The sequence below is a fragment of the Carcharodon carcharias genome, chromosome 1 (genome assembly GCF_017639515.1).
Source record: "Carcharodon carcharias isolate sCarCar2 chromosome 1, sCarCar2.pri, whole genome shotgun sequence".
Lineage (NCBI taxonomy): Eukaryota > Metazoa > Chordata > Chondrichthyes > Lamniformes > Lamnidae > Carcharodon > Carcharodon carcharias.
Genome location: NC_054467.1, coordinates 229887976 through 229912700, shown reverse-complemented (window position 1 = coordinate 229912700; position 24725 = coordinate 229887976). Strand labels below are relative to the sequence as shown.

The window sequence follows — 24725 nt, the reverse complement described above, 5'->3', positions numbered from 1 at the left end:
TTGTAAGTGCTTTCACACAATGGGTATGCTGTCAATTGCAAACACATAGGCTTCCTGCAGTCATCAACGTTCAGGGTGAAGACAACGCTCTCCTCAGAACCAATAGCAATGTAAACTCTGTTTTGTTGGGTTTTGGTTTCTCCCACTGGGCACAAATAGTGCTAAACACATTTAGTGAGTTCAGAGCATCAATGTAATAAGATTGCAAAATGACAGACCACATGACACACCAAGTTGGCTGTCCAAATATAGCCTTAAGTATTATAACCTTCAATTTGCCAAAAGAAATTACGTGCATGCACATTCCCCAACATTACCAGACAGGCATCCAGCTGATTCAGGTCTAGTCAAGCTGCTCCATGTTTAGATTAAGGCTGCTAATGAGGTCTGGAGCAGTGTGGTTCTGCTGGAACAAACTCAACAATGGTCTGGTTATTGGTGAATAGTTGCTCTTTGGTGGCTCCTCCATTCTACTAGACTCAATCAACTCCTACAAACCACCTAACACTGTGGCTAGAAAAGACAAGACCTGCAGGGTCTCACCAAGATTACTTCAATTGCAGCTCCTTTCGTCACAACTTCCACCAAGAATAGCAGTAGCAATGTTCCGGTAACATGTCCTTCAAAGCCTTCTAAGTCATCCTCATTCCTGAGTTGCATCTGTATCGCTATTCTTTTAACATCACTGCAACAGTATCCTAGAATTCACAACCCAATATTACTGTGGGAACATGATCACCACAAGGGCAGCAGCAGTTCAAGGGGAAGGCTCAGCACCAGCTTCTCAGAGCACCACAGGATGGGCAATAAATGCCCCCTTGCCAGCCTCACAATATCCAAAGAACAAATGAACATTAGGAAATGTTTGCTGACTTCAGTCAAGTATCCAGTGAATAATCCAAACATAAGTGAAAACTTTCTAAAGTGGTCTCAACACATTAATCTTGTGCAAAGGATTATTTAGTAGCCCTGTCTAAAACCAAATCTAAGATTTGAACAGGCACAAGCATTTTTCTCATTCCACAATATGGATCTTACAGTTCAGCAGTGAGCATGGTGAAGCACAAACAAAAAACAACTGAAATTTGATTCTTTAATCCCATAAATCTTATTGTGCTGAGTTTCTGCAGTTGCACATCCTACACATACCACACCTCAATTTAGCATTGCAAGCAAAATTTTTCAGATCTACCTTTTTAGGGCATGGTGGAAAGGCAATTACAGCTACAAGTTCCTAGACCTGGTGTGACGCAAAGCTGTTTCTCAACTCCTTCAAATACAGAATGATGAAGCTCATTTAAGAGAATGCGTTAAGATTGAGTAAATGTAATAAATCATTTTACGATGAAAGATCTGGCTGTGACAACAACTTGCATTTGTACGGTGCCTTTAAAAGAAAAATATCCTTGGACACTTTAGAGGTGTAAGAAAAAAAACCAAGGTGATATTAGGAGGAACCTGATGTTTGGGCAAAAAGGTGTATTTTAAAGGAGGATCATAACAGAACATAGGGAGATGGAAAGGTGAAGTGATTTTGAGGAAATGCCAGAGTCCGGGACTCGCCAAGCTGAAGGCAAAGCTGCCAATGTTAGGGTGAAGGGATGGTTTCACAAAAGACTAGAATGTGAATGGGATACTCAGAAGTTGGTGGCTTCTCCTTTGTAGGGAATGGAAGAGATAAATGAGATAGGGAGAAGTAAGGCCATGAGGCAATTTAGAACAGGAGCGCATTTCAATTTGAGACACTGGGAGATAGCCATCAGCAGGAATGGAATGATGAATGCATAGAACTTGGTTAGACAAGATACAGATAGCTGAGCTCAAGATTATGAAATGTAAAGTGTGACAGACTGGCCACGAGAGCATTGGAGTTATCACAGGTGAACGTGAGAAAGACAGAAATGAGGGTTTCAGATGTTGAACTAAAATTTTGGAAGTGAAAGTAGACCATCTTTATGATAGCACCTATGGGGATTAGAAATTCTCTGAGATTCTTAACCCTCTGGCTCAACTTCAGAGTTATCAGAAGAGGAATCTGCGGAAAGGGTACAAAGTTTTACATGCAGACCAAAGACAAAGACCAAAATAATAATAATATAGATAATAATAATATAAAAACAAAAATACTGCGGATGCTGGAAATCCAAAACAAAAACAGAATTACCTGGAAAAACTCAGCAGGTCTGGCAGCATCGGCAGAGAAGAAAAGAATTGACGTTTCGAGTCCTCATGACCCTTCGACAGAACTTGAGTTCGAGTCCAAGAAAGAGTTGAAATATATGACAAAGACCTTTGGCTTCAGTCTTAAAAATACACTACTGGAGGAAATTGTGGCTCATCCAAGATTAGCTATCAGACAAGCAGGCTGAAGAAGTAGAGGGATCAAGTGAGATGGTGGAGATGTAGAATTGGATGTTGTCAGCACATGTGAAAGGTGAACTCATTGGAGGGCCATATCACCAAAGGACAGCATGTAGATGAGGAAGTCAGCCAGGTCTTGCTTGTAATTTACTCCTTGAATCAATAAACTTCTTTAGCATGAAAATCAGGTCTCAGATTTATTAAGTGCAGTAAAGTACTTCAACATGCACTTAAAGGTGCATGATGATGGTTGATTGGGCATTCTGAGGCAAAGTTCTAAGATTGGTATCTTAAGCTTTCACAAATCAAAATATGAACACGGTTAAACAGTTTTTATACATCTCAACCACTCGCTGCACATGATCATCCACACAATTGTACATTACATAATCATATAAAAGTAAAAGTACAACACCAAAAATGTGAAACTTAATGGACTTATTGCCTATATGTAACTTTAGCTTTCCTTACTAAAGCAGCTTTTCATTAAAAAGCATAACTCCCTTAGTTTCATTCTCATTCTATACAATTGCTATTCTATCAAGTGAAACCTTATAATCAAGTTGGTCTTTGTTTCTGTATCAATCGTGCCAATTAAAAAGGATGTGTACTCAGATATTTCCTTTGCAGAACTAAATGCTTCCCCACACAAATGATTCACAATGCGATAGCTTGTCTTTAATTATTACTTCATCCTGAAGCTGACCATTGCTGCAGCATCAACCCTGGTCCAATAGCCCATTAGTTCTTTAAATTGACTTGTATGTCCCAGTTTAAAATGCAAAGGTTAAAAGTTAACATTGCTACAATATAATGAGAATTCAATAATAGCACAACATTAATAAACAAAGACAGATTAACTATTTCCTTGCACAAGGTTGGATCTTTGGGGGCTCCAGAGGTAAAAGTGCATGTCAGGAAGAGGAGCCATTGCTGGGGATAATCTGTCCTAGATTGGATGATGAGGGGAATCAAGAGAAGATAATCCCACTGAGCTACACAACAGAGGGGGAGGATGGTGTGACAGTGTCAGCTGCAGCTCAGTTCCACACCACAAATTAGAGCACAAAATCTAGGCTGATGCTCATCTGCAGTACTGGAGAAGCACTGCTTTTGGTTGGTACAATAAGTCGAGGCTCTCAGGCCAGTATAAAAGGTCCCGTGGCACTATTTCAAAGAACACAGGAATTCTCCCGAGCGTCCTGGCCGATATTTATCCATCAGCCAGCATCACTAAAATGGATCATTTTGTGGGGCCTTGTTGTGTGCAGAATTAGGCCAGGTTATCCACATTACAACAGTGACTTACAATTAAAAAAGTACTTCATTAGCTGTAAAACACTTTGGTACATCACAAAAGGCACCATAGAATCCAAGTCCTTTCTAATTCATGTGAAAGGCAGCAGACAAGACAGAGATAGTACATCAAAGGCAGTCACAAAGGCTATCATTTGTAATTTTGATTAGGACCATTTTGGTGCAATGAAGAAACCAGACTGAAGGGATGGATTCAGATTTGACTTTGGCGGGGTGTAGGAAATAACTACTTCCAAGAAATTGAAAACAAGTTCTATACACAATTGGTATTTGATAAAGAATCCAAGAGGTGAAATCTTGCTGCAATGGTAAGACTCTGTTCTTTGCTGTCTTCAGCACTAATAGCAAATTGGTAAGGATTGGCATTCACCAGATCAACTGATATTTAGTGGGAAAATATTAATCCTGTACTCATTATTTTGGGCAGTTTCATCCTTTCTAATGAGTTATGAGTCATCTTCCAGGAAAACTTGTGATTAAAGTCAGGGCCCTTTCTACCTACACATTCCCACAAGCAGATTTTCTACACAGAGGGAAAACAAGATAGGCAGTTGTGTGTTCAAGCCCCTGAGCTGCTACGAAATGAGTGACAGGAAAAGACCTATTGCTACACCTAGCATGTCCCATATAATTATATCCTATGCTTCACAATGAAAACACTCCCTCCCCACCCAATGTCACATAACCACTTGACAGCAGCAAAAAAGATTAAGTATTGCCTTAAAAACGTTTTGAAGAGAAAAGGAGCTCCCTAATTGTGCAGTATAACAGTGCATTTTAGAACAGAAGGACAGACTTGCCGAAAAAATTTACGTGGTATTAATTAAAACAAGCCCAGGCCTCGAAAGATGATATCCGGTTCGTCAGCAACTTCCAACATCCACATATGCACAATTAAACACCGAAACCAGGAAATTGCCCTGTTCTTTCACAATCTTTGTTATATTGGTGCCTTGCTAAGAGCTTTGGCATTAAAACACATGAAGGGTGAGAAGTTGTGGGACTCACCCACGAAACATGCTATAAAGGTTAGGGTTTGCCCATTCAAACGTGAGTGAATTTTTAAAAAAAATTTTTTTACTATCAAACCACCTCACTGGCACTGAAAAATGTGGAGTCTCATTCCTTCAGATTGTAACTATCATTAGATAATTTAAAAAGGACAAAAATGAATTTTAAACATTTTCTTTGCTCCATATCTCAATCTCATCTTTCTCTCCCTCTCTATTTCACATTCTGCAAATGATTTTACATTGAGTTAAATATTAAACCTTACTGATTTAGACTCTGCATGTCGCAGTGAGTGTTATTCAATTTGATTGGTCGAGTAGACAGACTTTTACTTGCAGAGGTCCCAGATTTTCTAGAGAACGTCACACAAATGCATTTCTGATTACCAGAAGTTGCCATATATAAGCTTGTGAAAAATCGTTGGGCAGCTATACACATACCAAACAGCAAGCGTTGTTTGTTTTCCATTGACAGCAAAATTCAGCCCAATAATCTTACTCAGAAAAACACAATGGATAATTAGATGTCACGTGTAAAGGCGGCAAAAGTTCACAACACTTAACAGGTCTTAGCCACCATTATAAAACCAATATTAAGAATGTGATATTAGTTCTTCATAGACAAGTAAAGCCAATAATCACAGACTTGTGAGCTTCCGTTAAAAAAAAAGCTATCAATATATCCAAAAACACAAAAATTTCATTAACATAACTCTCCCAATTTACAAATGTTGGGCTCAATAAACATTTTACATAATTAAAAGCTACAACACCCCATAAATGCAAGAACAGATTAGCATTCACAAGTGTCAGCTGGTGCCATATGATGATAGGATAAGGGCCTTGCCCTCAATTTCTGATTGTAATCTTATCTCAACTTGACCACAGGTTATGCACTTCTGCTCAGTTAAGATAAAGTAAATCAGCAGTTCTGTGCAATAATGGCACTTGGCAGAGGAAGCGAGCAGGCCACCTGCCTTTGCATGGAATGATGTGCAGCATTTTGAGAAAGGGAAAAGCTTATAATGTATAGGGCTTGCATATTGCCTAGCTGAAGTATCCTCAGAAGGTGATGGAATGAGTCCCAACTGGAAAGATACTGCATGGAAATGCAGAATTGAGATATGCATGGCAAGCTCAGGCTGACAAAAAAATAGCCTCATAAGCAAGTATAACAAGGTCATGTTGTTTCTTTGCCAGCATAACTTTGGAAGATAAGTACATATGTAAATTGGGGAAAGTAGTCCAGACAAAAAATACATTTCCATGAAGGTTTCACAGGTTGAGAATCTTCACCTCAAGTAACATACAAATTCCCACTCCTCACTAATCAGACCTTTTAATAGGAAAGGCACTGCAGAGTGCTCTCAGGGGAAGATGATAAAACTTGCAAGATTGGCCAACAATTCAGATACTCACCCACCAGATACTCATGTGTTAAACTCAGTGATGGAAGCAGTTGAGGTTGCACAGTTGGTGATTTGTCATTATTTGGCTCAAATTCTGATATGTTTTTGACACTAAAGGAATTTCACTATTTGCTTTCATCATAATCATAAGCCTAAAATTAACATTATTAGAAATATGTTAAAATGCAACACAAAACAGTAACTAGGAGTAGGACAGAAATTAAGAATCATATCTATCATTAGTTTACCAAGGAAATTTATGAAGCTCTTACCAGATTAATACTGTAGGCCTTGCAAGTGATATCCTCCAGGCTCTGATTCTGCAATTTTTCTGTGATTAGCGTTACCATGGTAGTTGTCCCTTTTCCACTGCTCACACTAACAAGCATTGGAGGTTCTTTATGTGCTGTTTCAATATTCCCCATGCATTCCCTGGTTGCCGTGCTGCATCCCTGTTCTTATTCACAGACCTCCATGGCAGCTGCACTGCTCACAAGCCAACATTTCCTTTGGTACATTCAATCATCTGTCAAAGTTACAAATGCAACAAAGAATTAAAGGTTTTATTGCAAAATTAATTTACAAAATACTGAAGAAAAAAAAAGGAAAATTATTGAAACTTTGCTACATCAGGCTAGTTCATGCCCACTTCATTCTGATACTACCTTTTCCCAAGTACTAATCATGAACATCAATGCTATCATCAAAGCCTAAACTAAAACTCTCAACAGGAGTTTAGGTCAATAAGACTTCCAAGTAAACCTGTACCTTTGGCCAGTTTTGTGTCCCAATTTTCTCCAAATAATTCTGTCTTGTGCGACAATCTTGTTAAAGTTTATATAACTGCAGAAAGTAACTCACCTACTGACTCCCCAAAGTCTGTCCACCATCTACAAGGCACAAGTGAGGAGTGTGATGGAATACTCTCCACTTGTCTCAATGAGTGCAACTCCCACAATACAAGAATCTGGACACCGTCCAGGACAGAGCTGCCCGCTTGATTGGCATCCCATCCACCACCTCCAACACCAATGCACAGTGGCAGCAGTGTGTACCATCTACAAGATGCACTGCAGCACCTTACCAAGGCTCCTTCAACAGCACTCCCAAATCCATGACTTCTACCATCTAGAAGGACAAGGGCAGGAGATGCACGGGAACACCATCACCTGCATGGTCCCAAGCCACTCGCCATCCTGACTTGGAACTACATCACCATTCCTTCACTGTCGCTAGGTCAAAATCCTGGAACTCACTCCCTAACAGCACAGCACTGTGGATGCACCTACACCACTTGGACTACAGCAGTTCAAGAAAGCTATTCACCACCACCTCCAAGGGCAATTAGGGATTGGAGGTAAAATTGGTGGCTGAGCCAGTGACACCCCCGTCCAGGGAAAGAATCAAAAAACAAATTGACATTACCCGCTCAAGTTCCCAGTCTCAGTCAAATAGTTAGTGACTCCTGACTACTGGCTAAATTCACCCATGACACTGGGACCGACACAAGAGATGTTGCTCTAAAATGAAGTGCTGCAAAAAAAAAAAAGCACTCCATGAACTCAGAATTCGGTACCTATACAGTTTCACTTTTATAGACAAGGAACTTAAGTCTTCAAAAAGGGAAACAAATCTAGGGATGAGTACTTTCACTGTTAAATGTTAACCATCCTTATTTTTAAAACCATCTTTTAAATTTAACATCCAGATAATAGTCCTGTACATTCTATTCTAAGCAGTATAAACACTTGCTTCCCATCATTGGTAGGCACTTGTTCACCAAACATGCAGCTAGTATGTCAGAAATTGGTTTTACTCGGATATCATTTGTGCAAATCTAACTAAATTAGGGGAAGATCTGAAAATCATATCTTCATGCAGTGATGCCATCTCAAAATTTTAACTTGCAAATCTTAATAAAACTTAGTCCTCAAATAATGGCAAAACAAATTAACTTTCTATACCAGGTAAGTAAGAAAAGGCTACAGTTACCTCCGTGTCTAGGATCCTCCTTAGCTCCATTCTGATTCATACTTGCATTCCTTCACAAATATCTCCAAAAAAAATTATTGCAAATGTTGCATAAGAACTTAAATTTAAGCTCCTATATCCCTGACCAGTCACATACATTGCCTAAAAATAAAACATACTCATCCAAGAGATCTACTCACTGAAACCAAAAGCTACTCTGGTAAGTAAACAAGAACTCCATAAAACAAATTTTAGTCAAATTCTGTTGGGAAGACAGAAAGGACAGACAAGCATCTGTCATCGCTTGCAATTCTGAGCTCAACTACACTCACTTTTGCTGGGGTTTTATGTGGATTTATTTTACAATTAAATTCTCAGATATACTTCACAGATGGCTGTCTATATTGGGCACAAATATTTAAAATACTGTTAGAACTTAATCCTGTATCTCATTAAACGTTAACTTCACTAGATGTTGTATTCTCAATCTTGCGTTGTTACTGATAGGCTACAATGAAGAGAACATTCAGTAAATCCAGAAGGGACCGAACATATGATTGTTAAATTTGCTGATGACATAAGGATAGGTGGGGAAGAATGCTGTGAAGAGGCCATGAATTTGCAAAGGGATATAGATAGGTTAAGTGAGTGGCAAAAATTTGGCAGATGGAGTATAATGTAAGGAAATGTGAACTTGTCCACTTTCACAGAAGGAATAGAAAAGCAGCATTTTATTTAAATCGAGAGAGAGATTGCAGAACTCTGAGGTACAGAGGGATCTGGGTGCCCTGGTACATGAATCAAGAAAATGCAGGTATAGCAAATGATTAGGATGGCAAATGAAATTTGTTTATTGCAAGGGGAATAGAATCTGAAAGGAGGGATGTTTTGCTGCAGTTGTACAGGGCTTTGTTGAGACCACATTTGGAGTACTGTGTACAGTTTTGGTCTCCTTATTTAAGGAGGGATATAAATGTTTTAAGAGCAGTTCTGAGAAGGTTCATTCGATTGAGGGGGGGTGGAGTTATCTTATGAAGAAAGGTTAGACAAGCTGGGCTTGTACTCATTGGAGTTTAGAAGAATGAGAGGCGATCTAACTGAAACAAAATCCTGAGGAGATTTGACAGGGTGGATGCTGAAAGGACGTTTCCCCTTGTGGTAGAGGCTAGGGGAGAGTTTAAAACTAAGGGGTCTCCCATTTAAGGTGGGGAGGATGATAATTTTTTTTCTGAAGGTCATGAATCATTGGAACTTCTCCTTCCCAGAGGGCACTGGAGGCAGGGTCAATTAATATTTTTAAGGCAGAGGTAGAGAGATTCTTTACTAACAAAGATTATCGGGGCTAGGTGGAACGTGGAGTTGAGGCCACAATCAGATCAGTTACAACCTTACTGACTGGCAGAGCAGGCTCAAGTGGCCAAATGACCTACTCCTGGTCCTAATTCGTATGTTCATACATACGTAAATTGGAAAGTACTGTGCATTTTTGTCATAACTGCACAAAATAGCAGTCTTGAAACCACAATACAATCCACATCATGTTGGTTAATGGTATCTGAATATTAGAATATGACCCTTTTAACTTGGCACCCACCTGGTCACCAACATGAAGTTTGCAATCAAACACTACTGCCAAAGCAGAAGATCTTAAATCATCTTTCACCAGATCTAGTTCAAAGGTCAAAGCCTTTCATGTCAAATTCAAACAAAAACTGCTGGTTGTGTACATTCAATCTTATTCATAGCTTTGCTTTGATCAAGATTTTTTATAATTTCCAAAACACTCTTGGTATAGGTTTCTACAGGTGGCAAAGGCCAGCGTACTTGACAAAAGTCTCCATGGTCACACTGCGCCACATTAAGTCTGAATGAAAAGTTCAAGTAAAAGCTTATTGCAATTAAGCAATTGCCATCTTGCAGGAGTCCATCTTTTTTTTTGCATGCCCTCCACCCTGGAGCAATTTCAGAATGAAAACCATTCATTTTAAAGAAATTTTGACTAAGCTTATTGACTCTTGCACAGGCGTGTCATACAATATGCTAGCATTTTAAACATTTACAGTACATTTGAAAGGTACTACAAAGCTTTATTTCTCTTTACAAAATTAATCTATCTGTGCTGTCATATATTTTATCATAGAATTTGTCTGCATTTAATATAATCAGACAATAAGTATAGTTGTTAAAAGCACAATTCCACAAACAAAGTGGAATTTAATTTGACTACCAGCCTCTCTACCTGGCCTGAAAATCTCGCAATGTTCCCAAAGCTGTCATTTTGGAATAAGCTCTTCCAACACTAAAGCTATCACCTATATTCAGCGTAATATCTGACTTTTTAAATAAAAAGACAAGACTTTGAAAAACTAAATGCAGCTGCTCAAAAGTAGCCTCAATTTTTAAAAATCTCAAATGAGGGCATAATTAAAGTACACGGTTTTTTTTAAAGGTTCTGTATAGTCAATTAGATCCTGAAGACAATAGCCATTTAGAGAAATTACAATCTCTACCAATATTTAAGTTTGTAATATCCTAGCTCAACTAACAAACCGATCTGCATTCAATTATTTTCCACTTTTTAGAAAAAGGTCAGCTTATTGTTGAGTAATTGAGACTATCAATATTCAGCTTCAGCATTTTGTGGAATTAAATTCTTTTATACATTAATCCTAAAGCACAGTTATGAACAAGAATCAATCTTTGGTCCAGGGTTTTTCATGTGTAATTTTAGCAGATAACCTGCAGGAGCAAAAAAAGGTCTTCACAAAGTAGAAGAGGTCTTCCACCACTGAACTAGATGAAATATATTGCAGACCATTCAGTGCAAAAGTGGGGAATAAAAATGTACACCACAGTCCAAACCTCCATGGGTTACATCCTAAAACAACGCAGACTCAAAGAAGGTCCATTTGTTGATGTGCGGCTTAGTGATTTTTCCATTATATTTTTAGTGTCAAAATGAGGCATGAAAAACAAAAGCAATGCAGAAAAGCAAAATTCATCACATCAATGTTAAATTCAGATAATTATAGGCTATATCCAAAAACAGATCCAATCAGGATGTGGGAAAACAAGTTAGCAGCCCAACTTTCAAAAGAGATGAAGATATCCATGAAAAGGAGAAATTTGCAGGGTTTGAGGAAAGAACACAGATTGAGACTAATTGAGTAACTCTTTCAAACAGCCGTCAAGATGATAGGCTGGATGGCCTCCTTCTGTTCTCTATGATTCTTTTGATTCCATATACTTCAGGATTGTGTGAACTGTGCTCATTATAGTTCTGCACTAATGTTTCACTTGCTCAATGCCATATGACAAGCTAAAGCAGCCTCATTTCCTACATTTCCTACACATGTGCGATGTCAAGCCACAAACCACAATTTCATCTGATATGTGCTAAATTAGTGCCTAAATTAACCAAACAGGAAGATTAGCCATAAGAGCTGGTAATGCAAAAGTTATCAAAATGGATTAAGTACATTCTACATGTTTTTAAAAAATGTTTTTCTTTGCAAACCAACAACTTGCATTTACATAGCTCCATTAGTGTAACAAAATGTCCTAAGGTGTGTGTTGAAGTAAATATGACACTGAACCACAAGGTATTAATGCAGTTGGCCAAAAGCTTGCTCAAAGAGTTAGGTTTTAAAGAGTGTCTTAAAAGGAGTAAAGAGAGGTAGAGAGGTAAAGAGGTTTAGGGAGGGAATTTAGGCAGGTACAGCTACCAATGGTGAAGGTATTAAAATCGGGAACGTTCAAGAGGCTAGAATTAGAGGAGTGCAGATATCCTAGTGGCTTGTGGAGCTGTTGGAGATTACTGAGATGAAGAGGAGGGGCGAGGTCATGGAGGGATTTGAAAACAAGAATGAGAGTTTTAAAAGTCAAGGCATGCTTAACTAGGAACTGAGGTGCTGGTGAACAGGGTGACCACAAGTCTATGGAAGGTAGAACATGGTACCCAACCAGGAATGCACTGGAAGAGTCAAGTCTGGATGTAACAGAGATATGGATGAGAGTATGAGAAGCCGATGAGCTGAGATAGGTGCACAGCCAGGTGACACCACAGAGGTGGAAAGAGATACAGGGAATAGACCTAGTATATTTAATACAAAACCAAGTCAGCAAGCAACTCATGAAACGCACATGAAGGAAAACTGAGAGACTGCAGAAATACTCGGTGGGGGGTAGATTCTACAAATGCAACGAATTAAAAATGCAGTCACCAATAAATTCAGTCTGCTCCTGCAAGTTTAATTTGCAGTTTGAATTAAAAGAGGATGCCCAAACTATGACCCACAAACCCCAGTGAACTCAATTCGTTCTGTTGAAGGGTCATAAGGACTCAAAACGTCAACTCTTTTCTTCTCCACCAACCTGCTGAGTTTTTCCAGGTAATTCTGTTTTTGTTTTCGATTTTCATTTACTCATGAGCCTGAAAACTTAGAAAGGTCTGTTCCTCGCATTGCTGCCTTATTGGATAAAGCTAGGATCAAATCACCTACATCTGTTGTGTAAGCAGCTTGAGGTACTGGCAGATTAACCAGAATTTTAGCTTAAACTTACTGTACCCTGCAAGTTTTCATTGTAGGCACCCAAATAGCCCATGCTGCTAAAAACATGAACATTTCTACATTAGTCTTCCAGGCAGCAGTTGTCAAATGCAAGATCTCAGTACATAAAATTAGAACACACAATAAACCGTACAAGGTCCCAGGAAAAGATGTCTGTCGAGAGGAAAGGCTCAGTTTCACAGGGGAATATTGGCAGAGGCATAAGAACCAGATAACCACCTTGTGGATGGGAAAGGCTTATTACATAGGAAGACGCAAACACAACCAGAGATGATAAAGTGTAAAATAAAGTCAACTATACATTGCAGGTGACCTTTTAAAAGTGATGCATTATGCACATATACAATAGTGTAGTAGTCATGTTACTAGACTCGTAACCCAGGTGCCTGAACTAATAAATCAGAACACAAATTCAAATCCCACCACGGCTGTTTGTTAAAAAAAGCTGGTATCACTAAAAATAACTGTCAAGCTATCGGATTTCCATAACAATTCAAATTGTTCACTTCAGTCCTTTAGGAAAGAAAACCTGCCAAGCTGATACGGCCTTTATGTGCTTTCAGTCTTATACCAACATGGACAACTCTTAACTGCCCTCTGAAATAACCTAGCAAGTCACTCTTGCCAAAGCAACACAGAATGGACAATAAATGCTAGCCTTGCCAGCCACACAATGAGCAAACAGAAAAAGACAAAGACTACTTCTTGTGAAGTTACATTTGAAAAGAACCAAGTCAAATGGAAGAAAGTTTGGTTAACATCAGATAAGATCAAATCCATTGACAAATACCTGTTCGAGGGCAAGCAACATTGAACTGCTTTCAAATCTCTCATTGAATAAAAAGGTGTCAAATCAGAAGAAATCAATTATGAAATAGAATGCAGTGGCTAGCAGAATGATGTAACCTATCCCCAAGCACCTTGTAGCATATGATCATGAGCACCCAATCAAACAAAAACTGTTCACTGAGCTACAAAATTGACTCCACTGCACATACAGGAAATAGACTCAAAACCAACTTGATGGCTGTAAAGGCTGAAAGTGATAATTTCCAGTAATAAATGTTGAGCCTGGGTACGTCACTATATGGTTTCTCGTTCAATATAATTACCAACCTAACTTTTTTTTTTTGGCAAATTTTAAGCAAGCTTGCAACGCCTTGATCAATGGCCTATACTGAATATCACTGGACCCAAGAAAACTAATCGTAGGATTATATGTAGAACAAATGAAAACGGCACTCAGTAGAGCTCATACCTCTACCACACTGTTTTAACTATCCTTAATAAAATTAAGCCTTGAGGCTTTTCCCTCCCTGGTTGACGCGCTGTAACTACAAAGCTGAAAATAAGAAACCTTATAAAGCTCCCATATTACTAAGCAGGCTTCAGGCCAATCCATATCCAACAATTTGCTCTGAAAACTCTGCTCACATCTTGACAGCTGAGAGAAATTCCACCACACCAGCTGAAGCAATCAACAATATTCAAAATAAAACCACCTACAACATTCTTTTAAAAAAAGTCAATTCCCCCCCATCTCCCAATGCTAATCTTTAAACAATTGCAGGATCCAGATCCACATCTTCACCAAAAACTAATCAGTTCTTCCTCAGGCCATTATCTAGTTTCATTGAAATCCATCCATTAGTTTTTGAGCCGTATTGTTTACAGACAAACAGAATAAACAGGGACAGAAACTTTGGTGGCAGAGATAAAAATTAAGGGTCATTGGATTATTACATGCTTTAAGAAGGAAACCTCAAATGCATTTTTCAGTCCAAGGTTATTAAAGATAACTGCATTATTAACACCTTCATTAAGGACATGCCTGCTCAACTCAAGGTAAGGTTTTCAAATGCAAGTTTCAATTCTAATCAGCAGCAGATGTTTTTGAAGGGACATAATCAACGAAGCAGGAAATTAGTTTCCTTCCTGCAGTTTCATTCCATAAGCCACTCAAAATTGATCCTTCAGTAAAACTGGTACAAGAAAGAAATAAAGCTAACGAAGTATTTCACTCAGCGTGCAACAGGTTAAGAACCTTTCTGAACTGTCATGAAGCTAGGTCCCACTTGCAGCAGCTATTTGTGAGGAATAAATCACAGGATGAGCTCATCAGTTCCAATCTTCTTTGCATTCCTATCGGGAGTTCATCTCAATGTGCACCAAGCTTAATCCCCTATCGTTGAACACCAAAGCTTTTGTTGGAACCTGGCACTTCTAAACAAGTTATCACATGGTCTCAGACCAAAGCCACCTCATGGCTCTCACATTCTCAGATCATTTAGTGCTGCAGTTGAAAATCAATAAATATTTCAGTGAATTAAGCTGAGTTTGGGAGGGCTCTGCTGTCTCCCATAATCTGTTTTTTCTCCATATCTGTCATCTACTCAATAGCCCTCAACTTCCAGTGATCTGGCAGTGCAGTAATCAAATGCAGTCAAATAACCTTGCCAACACAGGCTATCTAGGGTAACACAGAAAACAGTCTTGATCCAAGGTACTGCCAAGACAACCTGATTTTACAATTTTAGTGAGTACTTGTACAGCATTTCTGCACAATGTATGATCAGCTCCCCAAAAGGCAAAAAGGTCTGTGCAACAAAGGATAGCCTCCCTCCCCACCCCCAAATCTCAAGAAATATGAATGTGCCTTTGACAGATAAGCAGTGAAATCAAAAGCACTGAGCTAACTGGTAAAAACAGTAACACCACTAATTCAAAAAGTGAAGTGCTGAATATGTTGGTCAGTAATTTCTCAAAGTGCAAGTCAGAAATGAAGATTCAGTTTACAAACTGCAAGGCTCCTAGTTATCCAAAAGGTTTGACGAGACTTCCAATTTCAACACAAATCTCCCTCTCCCTCATTTTCTTTCCATCTCTCCTGAAAGTGAGGGGATTACAGAACTTGGGAACCAGACAGCTAAAGGCACAGCTTTGAATGGTGGGCGAAATGCACAAGGGAACTAAAAGTTGAAGCACTCAGCTGATGGATCACAGGCACCACAAATGTGAAGAAAAAACAGCTAGTTTCCCACTGACAGAGGGCATGCTTGGTGGTAGCGTGACAAAAACACCAAGGGGGGAGGGGAATGAGAAAAGGAAGGAAGAGGGAAATGGTGAGGGGCAACCATGAAGGAAGGGGTAGAAGGAGGAAATTGTGGCAGAAAGCAGCAGCCATAAGAGTGGCAGAACTGGACAGGAAGAGGAGTTTAACTGGACCAAGCATATCAACAATGTGGCAATAAATTAGAGGCAAAGTCAGGAATCACAGTAGGCTGAATAGAAGAAAACAGAAACCTACCTGGGGACATAGGCTAAGTGAATGGGGAAAAACAATAACATGGAGGCCAACGTGGGCGATTATGAGATTATCTACTTCGATTAAAGACAAATTAGAACATTTTCTAAACTGAGAGATTAGAAACAGTGGAGGAGCCTCTGGGATCCATGTGCATAAATTATTAAAAGCTTTGTAGAAAAAATTCTTACAATAACTAGCTTTAAAAGTACAGAAGTCAAAAATCAACTAACCGCAACTGTGGATTTCAAGAGAACTTTCCACTTAAGTCTCCTTATTTATTGTTTATTGTGCAGCAACACATACAATTTCAGTTTAAACAGAAATGCTTAACATTTTCAAAAATTAAGGTGTGTGTTGGGGCAAAAAAAAATTTAAATGCTCCAAAGTAACAAAAATAGATTGCAAATTTACCAAAGGTAACATTACAAGAGCTGTTATCTTCTGGCCTATAAATAATTTTCACATCATTCCAGCACAAGGGTACAGCTCTCTTAGTGGAGACCTACCAATGAATGAGCACTTGTTGATTTAATTACACCTCTTTTGCAATCCAGACAAACGTATTCAGAAAACACAGGCAAGAGATAGCATGCAAAGTTTATACGCGGTTTGGCCACATTTATTGTCCTTCCCTAGTTGCCTTAGGGGGCTAATTCAACCTTATCATATGCAGCTGACTCATCAGGTAGGGGTGGCACATTCTCTTCCCATAAGGACATTTGTGAACTAGTTGGGTTTTTTCCCCCAATAACATTCCTTGAACTTTTAAGGATTTATCATCTTTCCCGGTATCAGACCACAAAATTGTCTACTGGTATTGGATGGGGACATGTGCAGGCTATTTCCCCTCAGTGCGGTTCTCAGTAGACTCGGTTCTCAGTTGCTCCATGTAACTTATTTAAAAAAAAGAACATCCATTACAATAGCTATCAAACAAGTCATTGGTCAGATTTACAGCCCTCAACTTAATGCCCTGAATGAAAGGAGAAATAATTACTCTGGTCACCTAACTGGATCAGTAGTAGTAAATCGCTACTCAGTAAATTATCCACTCCATTACTTACCCAGCCCTCCCCCATCACCTCACCTTGGCTGAGAAATGAGTGACCTCAAATAGGAGAGAAATAATTGTTCTAAAGACTGAGAAAACAAACAGCATTTTACACGTCTTGTTTAAAATTACTTGCTGTTAAAACTAGAATGCAATTCAGTGTCCATGCCTGTGGAGCTGTTCTGGAGCTAATGAAAAGAAAGCTGCTCATTTCTTCATACATGTCCAAAACTATTGGTTACCAAGGTAGCACTGGGTCTTTGGCTAACAAGCTATCCCTAGTCCATTAAATGAAGCAAGCATCACCATGTGAGTCACCATCATTCTGACCACCAATTCAGCTTTTTTGGGCATGTGTATGACCATGCTAAGGGACCATTCCACACAGGTGAAAAGAATGATTGAGCACCGCACACACTGACCTTTCCCAAGTGATCGGGAGAAAAAAATTCCCCCTTTAGCATGTGTTTGGGACAATATCAAACCACATTTCATGAGGTTATCTAAATTTAGCTGAAAGGAATTTATGGTTCTGCTTTGGTCTTTCATGAATTCAGAAAAAGAGGGAGAAGATAAGGAAGTTCAAAGGTACAGGTGTTAAATGCAGCAAATGCAAACGTTCATGTTTTCCTTCTAGTCTCAGCTGTATCCTACCGAATGTTGAAAAAGGGTGCACTGACTTGCCCCAACACTTAAAAGCTGCACAAATGTGAATAAATTAAATCTTACATTCGTGCTGATACTTCAATCGGTGGTTTATTTCCTCACTGCAAATGACTTAATGCCTAATATCTAGATTAAATTTTGAATGGCAAATGAATTTCAAGGAAGGCCAAGTTTAAATAAAAACATGCAACGCATCACAGTTATCTAGATTTTTTTTAAAGAAGAAACTGTGGTTTGGTGATTTATTGCTGACTATCTTTGAGTGTGGGTAGCTGGAGTTAATTGTGGGAAGGTGTTTAGGCAACAGCAGGGAAGCAGGACTACACAGAAACAAATACATCACAAGATACACCAGTCAGGATCACTTGTATCCTGGTGAAGCTGTTGTTACTTTGACACTACAGTTTCCACTGACTTAATGATGGAGACAAAATAAATTGCAAAGTTCCAGCCTGATTACATACATTGAAGAACCAAAGTGGATTGCAAGTTTATAGTTTTAAAGATCATCACACAGCCAAACAGTTCCTACTACGACTCAGTCTGTTAGATGAAGTCGCCAAAATGACTGACCTAGATCACATCCAGTTAGACATTCCTTACAATTGTATTAAAAATTTTACATGTTCCAACACTGCAAACAACCAACAGGAGTTGCCAAACTGTGTCTTTGTGGGATGCTTAAATAGCTACCATAAAAGCCAGCCGTCACAGTTTAAATGAACTTGCCAATAAACTTGTATACATCCAAGCTGCTAATGCCAAATGAACTTGGATAAATGTCAAATGTGACCAGCAACCAGAGCATTGCTGAAAGCAGGAGTTTAAGCAGGAGTTTACAAGTATCCAGATCAAACTGGAGAAGCTGACAGGATATAAAAATACTAACAGATAAAAACCAGAATTTCCACAGGCAATAAATAGCCCAAGCCTGTAATTTGGATATGCCCGTCCCAAAGCAATGTAAACCACTTACAGCTTTCCTAGAGTTAATCAGGTGTCTTGTGATTAACTATGATCTAATTAAATGGTAGAGCAGGCTCGATCTGCTGATTGGTCTACTCCCGCTCCTATGTAATAACTGGCTATGCAAGTGCATGCACATGAGCAGAAAATACACAGAGGCTTATATTCAAGATTTCTTTTATATTTTGAAATAAACATTTTCTGGAGCTCAAATACTTAATCTGTAAAACTTCCTAACATTAGCATTGACCAATAATGGCCAAAAAGCTGCTCTTTTTAGTAAAGTCCATTTTGTTTAAGAAAAATTCTCATGACTGAACAGGAATTATTTGACCATGAGTATTTCTATAGCATTTTTATGTTTAAGAATCAACATCACTGCTCTAACAGAGTTGTTAATCACCCTGTCTTCTGACAGAGTTACATGAGGACAACTTTACACTATATAGTGTACTAGAGATTATGACAGTCATGACTCCATTTGTGAATGGATGACTAAAGCTTATAATTCAGATCTCCAGCATGACCTAAAACAGTGAGCTCAAACCACCAGAACGTAATTCGCTTTAGTTGCTAAGTGATCAAGACATACGCCCTCAAACATTTACCTTTTATTTAAAAAGATTAGGAGTTGGTAATCCTGCTAGAACTTGCTTCCAACCTGAGTAAAGAAATACAACATTCCCAGGCTAGAACAAATAATACTCACGGATGATAGGCAAGTGTTACTGGAAGCAAAATCCACAATTCATCTTTTGGCCTAAATTGCGCAGTTCCTGTGAAAGCCTAAACAACTGTAGATTATTCATAACAGACTCTGCACTTCTGGTTCATGCAAAGGTTAAGACAAATTATAGAGAATTCTTGATGAAAGGGACAAGAAATCCAGAAGTATTTCCTGCAAGGCGAGGACCCACCACAATGGTTAACTAAAAATGTTAAGATAGTTTCAAACTTAAAGAAAAAGCATATAATTGCACATAAATGGGTGGCAGGTCAGAAGATTGAACACAATATAAAAAGCAGCAAAGAATGACTAAAAGATTGATAAGGAGGGACAAATTAGAGTACGAGAGAAAGCTAGCTAGAAAAGTAAAGACAGATAGTAAGAGTTTCTATAGACATCATTTAAAAAGTGAGCGTTGGGTCTGAGAGAAATTGAGTCTGGGGGATTAATAATGGGAAACAAAGGGATGGCAGATGAATTAACAGGTATGTTGCACCGGTCTTCATTATAGAGGACACAGGTAACATGCCTGAAATAGTTGTAAATCAGGGAATGGAAGGAAGGGAGGAATTCAGGAAAATTAATCACCAGGCTAGTAGTATTGAGCAAATTGTTGGAGTTGGAGGTCCCGATGGGACTTCATCCTAGGGTCTTGAAAAAAGTGGCTAGTGAGATAGTTGATGCATTGGTTTTAATTTTCCAAAATTCCCTAGATTTGGGGAAGGTTCCATTAGATTGGAAAATAGCAAATGTAGCTTCTTTATTCAAAAAAGGATTGAGACAGAAAGCAGGAAACTACAGGCCAGTTAGCTTAACATCTGTCATAGGGAAAATGTTAGAAAGTGTTGAAGACATTATTGCAGGGCACTTGGAAAAATTCAAGGTAATCAGGCAGAATCAATATGGTTTTGAGAGAGGGAAATCATGTTTAACCAATTTATTGGACTTCTTTGAGGAAGAAACATAAAGGGGAACCTGTGGATGTTCTGTACTTAGATTTCCAGAAGACATAAGGTGCCTCATCAAAGATTATTGCGAAAAATAAAAGCTCATAATGTAGAGGGTAACATATTGGCATGAATAGAAGATTGACTAGCTAACAGGAAACAATAGGCATAATCTGGTTAGCAAGATGTAATGGCTGGTGTGCCACAGGGATCAGTGCTGGGGCCTCAACTCTTTGCAACTTATATAAGACTTAGATGAAGGGACCAAAGGTGTGGTTGCTAAATTTGCTGATGACACAAAGATAGATAAGTAAGCTGTGAAGAAGAAAGAAGGAGGCTACAAAGAGATTGTAGATAGGTTGTGAGTGGGCAAAGATCTGGCAAATGAAGTATCATGTAGAAAAATATGAAACTGCCCATTTAGGCAGGAAGAATAAAAAAAAGCATATTATCTAAATGGTGAGAGATTGCAGAGCTGAGACGTAGAGAGATCTGGGTGTCCTAGGGCATGAATTGCAAAAGATTAGCATGCAGGTACAGAAAGTAATTAGGAAAGCTAATAGACATTTGGCAGTACAGAACTTTTCAGCAATACTCTGCAGTCGAGACATGTCAAAGCTTTTCATCTTGCGCTCATCAGAACACTTCGCAAGAATACCAATATAAGGGGGAAACAACAACAATTTATAGCATATATGGAGATTGCTGATTAGTTGGCAAGTGGACTCTGATTCGTAGAGGTGCTGCCATGGAGAATGCGTCAGTGATGGTGACTGACAGTCAACTGCCAAGCATCATTTGAAGTTTAAAACAGGCAGTCTGACCCTGATTGGTCAAGACATTGCTCTGAGTAATGAGTCAGCTAATGGCTGTCACTTATTTTATTTAGCTGAAACAGGCACATTGTGCGTACTAAGAACAGAAAATGCTGGAAAAACTCAGCAGATCTGGCAGCATATGTGGAGAGAGCAGTTAACGTTGAGTCTGTATGACTATTTCAGAGCTAAAGAGAAGTAGAAATGTGATGGATTTTATAATGTTTACGAGGAGGTGGAGCAGGTGGAGCAAAATAGAAAGTCAGGGTGGGTGAGAGCTAAGGAGAAATTTAACAAAGATGTCATGGACACGGAGTGTTAATGGCAATATTAAAGACTAAAGAAAAAGCTGATAGTAGCATAAAGGTAGGATAGCAAAATGTGTTAACAGCAAAACAAGGGTCAGAGTGTAGTGAAATTTTTCCTGAGGGTCATGAGTCTTTAGTCGTGAGTCCTGCTCTTAATTTGTATGTTCATATGTAAGCGATGCACATCTTTCTTGAATAATCTTGAAAGCATGCAACCAATAGAACAAATAGGGATGCAAAAGAAGAAAAAAATTAGAAGCTTTAAGGTTAAGAGATCAACCTGCAAACTGAGATCGGCACATTTTTTAGCTTCGAAAACAAATTTATGTCTCCTTCCGTACAGAGGAAAAAGAAACCAGTTCTGGTAAAATTGATAAACTCTTAAACCTTTAGAAAGAAACTGATTCAAAGCTCTAATCAGGTCCTGTAAATTTCTCTTACTCTGTTTGGTGTGAGGAAATCACAGCCTTGCAGACACTTCAGGTGAAAAATGGGAGTTACAATCAGAATTAGAGGCATGACTAAGCATGAAGAACTTATGAATCAAATTGTTGACCCCATATTCCCTTTTCTGGTGCATTTCAGATAGCGGTCCATCATTTGCAGAGTTCACATCTCTGCTTTTATGATGACATCATACCACTATCCTCCCACCTTCTTCTGGTAGAAGGGGCTGATCGCCACTGCTACTTCTTGTGGCACTATTCCTACATTAAAGCTTGTTGCAGACCTAGAGTGACAGGATATGAAGTCTTATTGCTCAGACTATTTCAGTATCATTAAAAACAGGTTTCCAATAGATGCACAGCACACCACATTGTACCTGAATTAAAACAATGACATGCTGCTCATGTCTACTCATTTCAGAAAGGAAATCAGTTTATTTCCCTTAAATCCACCTTTGCTAACAGTGCCTCTTTAACACAACATAATTTTTTCAAATCTGCACGCATCTTGTGGATTCTCCATGGAAGGAAATTTTACTGCCCACAATTTAAGTATTTGTTTAAACAAGCTAAATTTACTTTGTAAAAACCAATTTGTGGTTACAGTTTAGCAGTGCTGATTCTCATTGACACAAAAGATTAGACGACTGCAGTCGAGAATGAGAGTTTCAGACTAATTCACCTCAATTTCTCAAAACTGAAAGATAAATTCACTAATAAAAGGCTTGTCAAATAGGCAAATTCAAAAATGCAAAGCTCTACATTGATAAAGCCATAAATTGCCTCAATTGATGTTAAGTTTTGAATCTTCAATACTGAAGTTACATACCGTGCAATGCAAATAAGTTCATAAATCACTGAATAGTTTTTTTAGGATTGACTACTAATGAGTTACATATGGGTGAACATGAATACAGTTAAACTGCAAACTCCCTTCACATTCCTACTCAAAAACATTCAGTAGCAAGACTTCACTGAAATGCTGTTGTCTGTACGTCACTATTCTCAGTATATGCCATGAATCCTAAAGAGTCCTGTCTTTCAGTGCCAATCAGATTAAAAACAATCAAGACATATCTGATGTTTTAACACAAAGTATAGAGACTAGATTTTTTTAACCTACAAAATTACTTAAGCAACAATTCAGCTCTTGTTGCAAAATAGCAACAGCCATAGTATAAAAACAAGGATTCAGGGCAACACCACAATGACATCATTAGATGTTTTCACAGAGAAAGAACACAAAGGTGAATAGTGATCCAAGATGCACCTTATTATTTATTTGATGCCCACCCAGCCTGCACACATTATACAACCAAATTTCAATTTAGAGACTAAAGCAAATCTGTCATTTAAAACAAAAAAAACACACACAAATGGGTCAAAAAATTATTGCAAAAGCCATCCTGCTCAGTTTTTTTTAAAAATACAGATAAGAATATTGTCCGAGGTACATAAATATAGGATTTTTTTGTTCAAATCACAATAACCAGAGACAAATCAAAAATTGCATTTATATTCCTCTTGTATTCATTTCCTAAATGTAACCAGTTAATAATCCATTAAAGAGAAAAATGCATATTTTTCAACTGGATTCCTTTGAAAAGCACTCACCGTTATTTCTTACCGTATCAATTAAAGCAGAACTTCCCTCCGTCTGAGAGGTGCTGAATAATGTGGTACCACCCCCTCTCTCTGTCAGAGCTTCAAGCCCCCATCTACAACAACCGCAAGAGAAATACAAACCCAGGAGCAAACTCAACCTGACTCCCACCGTTGGAGACCCGCCCACCGCCGTGCACGCATTGGTGGCCCCGCTCCACAGCTGCAAGTCCCCCCGATGTCTGATTGGTTCAACGTAACAGTCAATCAGGCGGCACTTCTCCACCCCTCCCCCTCCAGTGAGAAGACGCCGGAATACGCAGCCCGGCGGTGCCAGGCGGAATGCCGGGAGATGGAGTTCTCCCGCCCTCGATGCTGCGCATCGCGAGAATAAAAAAACTACAGCTCCCACAAGGCCGTGCGAGCTCCAGACAGGAGAGGCCCCAACAGTCGCTCCCCCCCGCCCCTCCGTAACAATAAAAACCCGTCCGTAAAAAAAGCTTTCTCTTCTCAGCCACTATATCCTCGATGCTATACCAGCCCTTTATATGTATATATATATATATACCTGGACACTTAACACATCTCTCCAACAAAACTACAGGACGTCAAGCTCATCTTCTAAAGAAAAAAAATCTTGCCCAGTTTTCCTTTTTTTGCCTCTCATAACACAGGCACGTTGGTTTATGATAAAGGTGAGCAACGTACGAGTATAAGACAGCAGCTCCCATTCACATTTACATCTTTCTCCCAACCGCCAGGAGAACTAAGCCGGCGGCCCAGCGCGGCCACTTTTATAACCTCGGCATCTACCACTCACGCAGCGTCATGGGGGGAAACGAATGAGAAAAGGGGGTGTGCAGGTGGTGTGGAAGACCAGACAGCGCAAACGTGGTTACGCAACGGCACATATTGGAGTGATGTTGATTCTTACACATAAAATGTTGAAATCGATCCCAGTAGAGCGTCATTTGTTTTAATTAGCACTGTGAGGAATCAACCCACCCCCTAACTTTCCTCCCTCTCCAGTGTGGAGCTGTCCAAACCCGGGTCCCAGATTATAAACAATGGAACCTCGTGGGAGCTGCAGCAGGTCAATAACCCAGAGCAATAAAACAGAGAGCATTCAAACAACTATCATTGTGATATTGCTCATTCCATTAACCTTCTGGATTCCAGTCTGCAAACGACGCCTTAATGCAGAAGCAACGTATATTACAACGCACATTAATTGTATATGTATTTAAGATA

At 39.0% G+C, this 24725-nt stretch overlaps 1 protein-coding gene across 6 annotated transcripts in view; it reads right to left on the bottom strand.

Moving 5' to 3' along the window:
* Positions 1-24260, bottom strand: part of LOC121277448 (protein FAM53A-like) — a 114119-nt gene extending 89859 nt beyond the window's left edge. Inside the window, exons 1-2 of one of the 6 annotated variants that reach the window (XM_041186987.1) lie at positions 24043-24260; positions 6370-6623 (exon numbers count right to left, since the gene is read on the bottom strand). In XM_041186987.1, the coding sequence (XP_041042921.1) occupies positions 6370-6522 (153 nt within the window). In that variant the 5' untranslated portion in view covers positions 6523-6623; positions 24043-24260. Of the gene's footprint in view, positions 1-6369; positions 6624-23486; positions 23639-24042 lie in introns of those variants that run through there. The other 5 variants (XM_041186940.1, XM_041186957.1, XM_041186967.1 and 2 more) reach the window with 5 other exon arrangements.
* Positions 24261-24725: the final 465 nt, after the last annotated feature.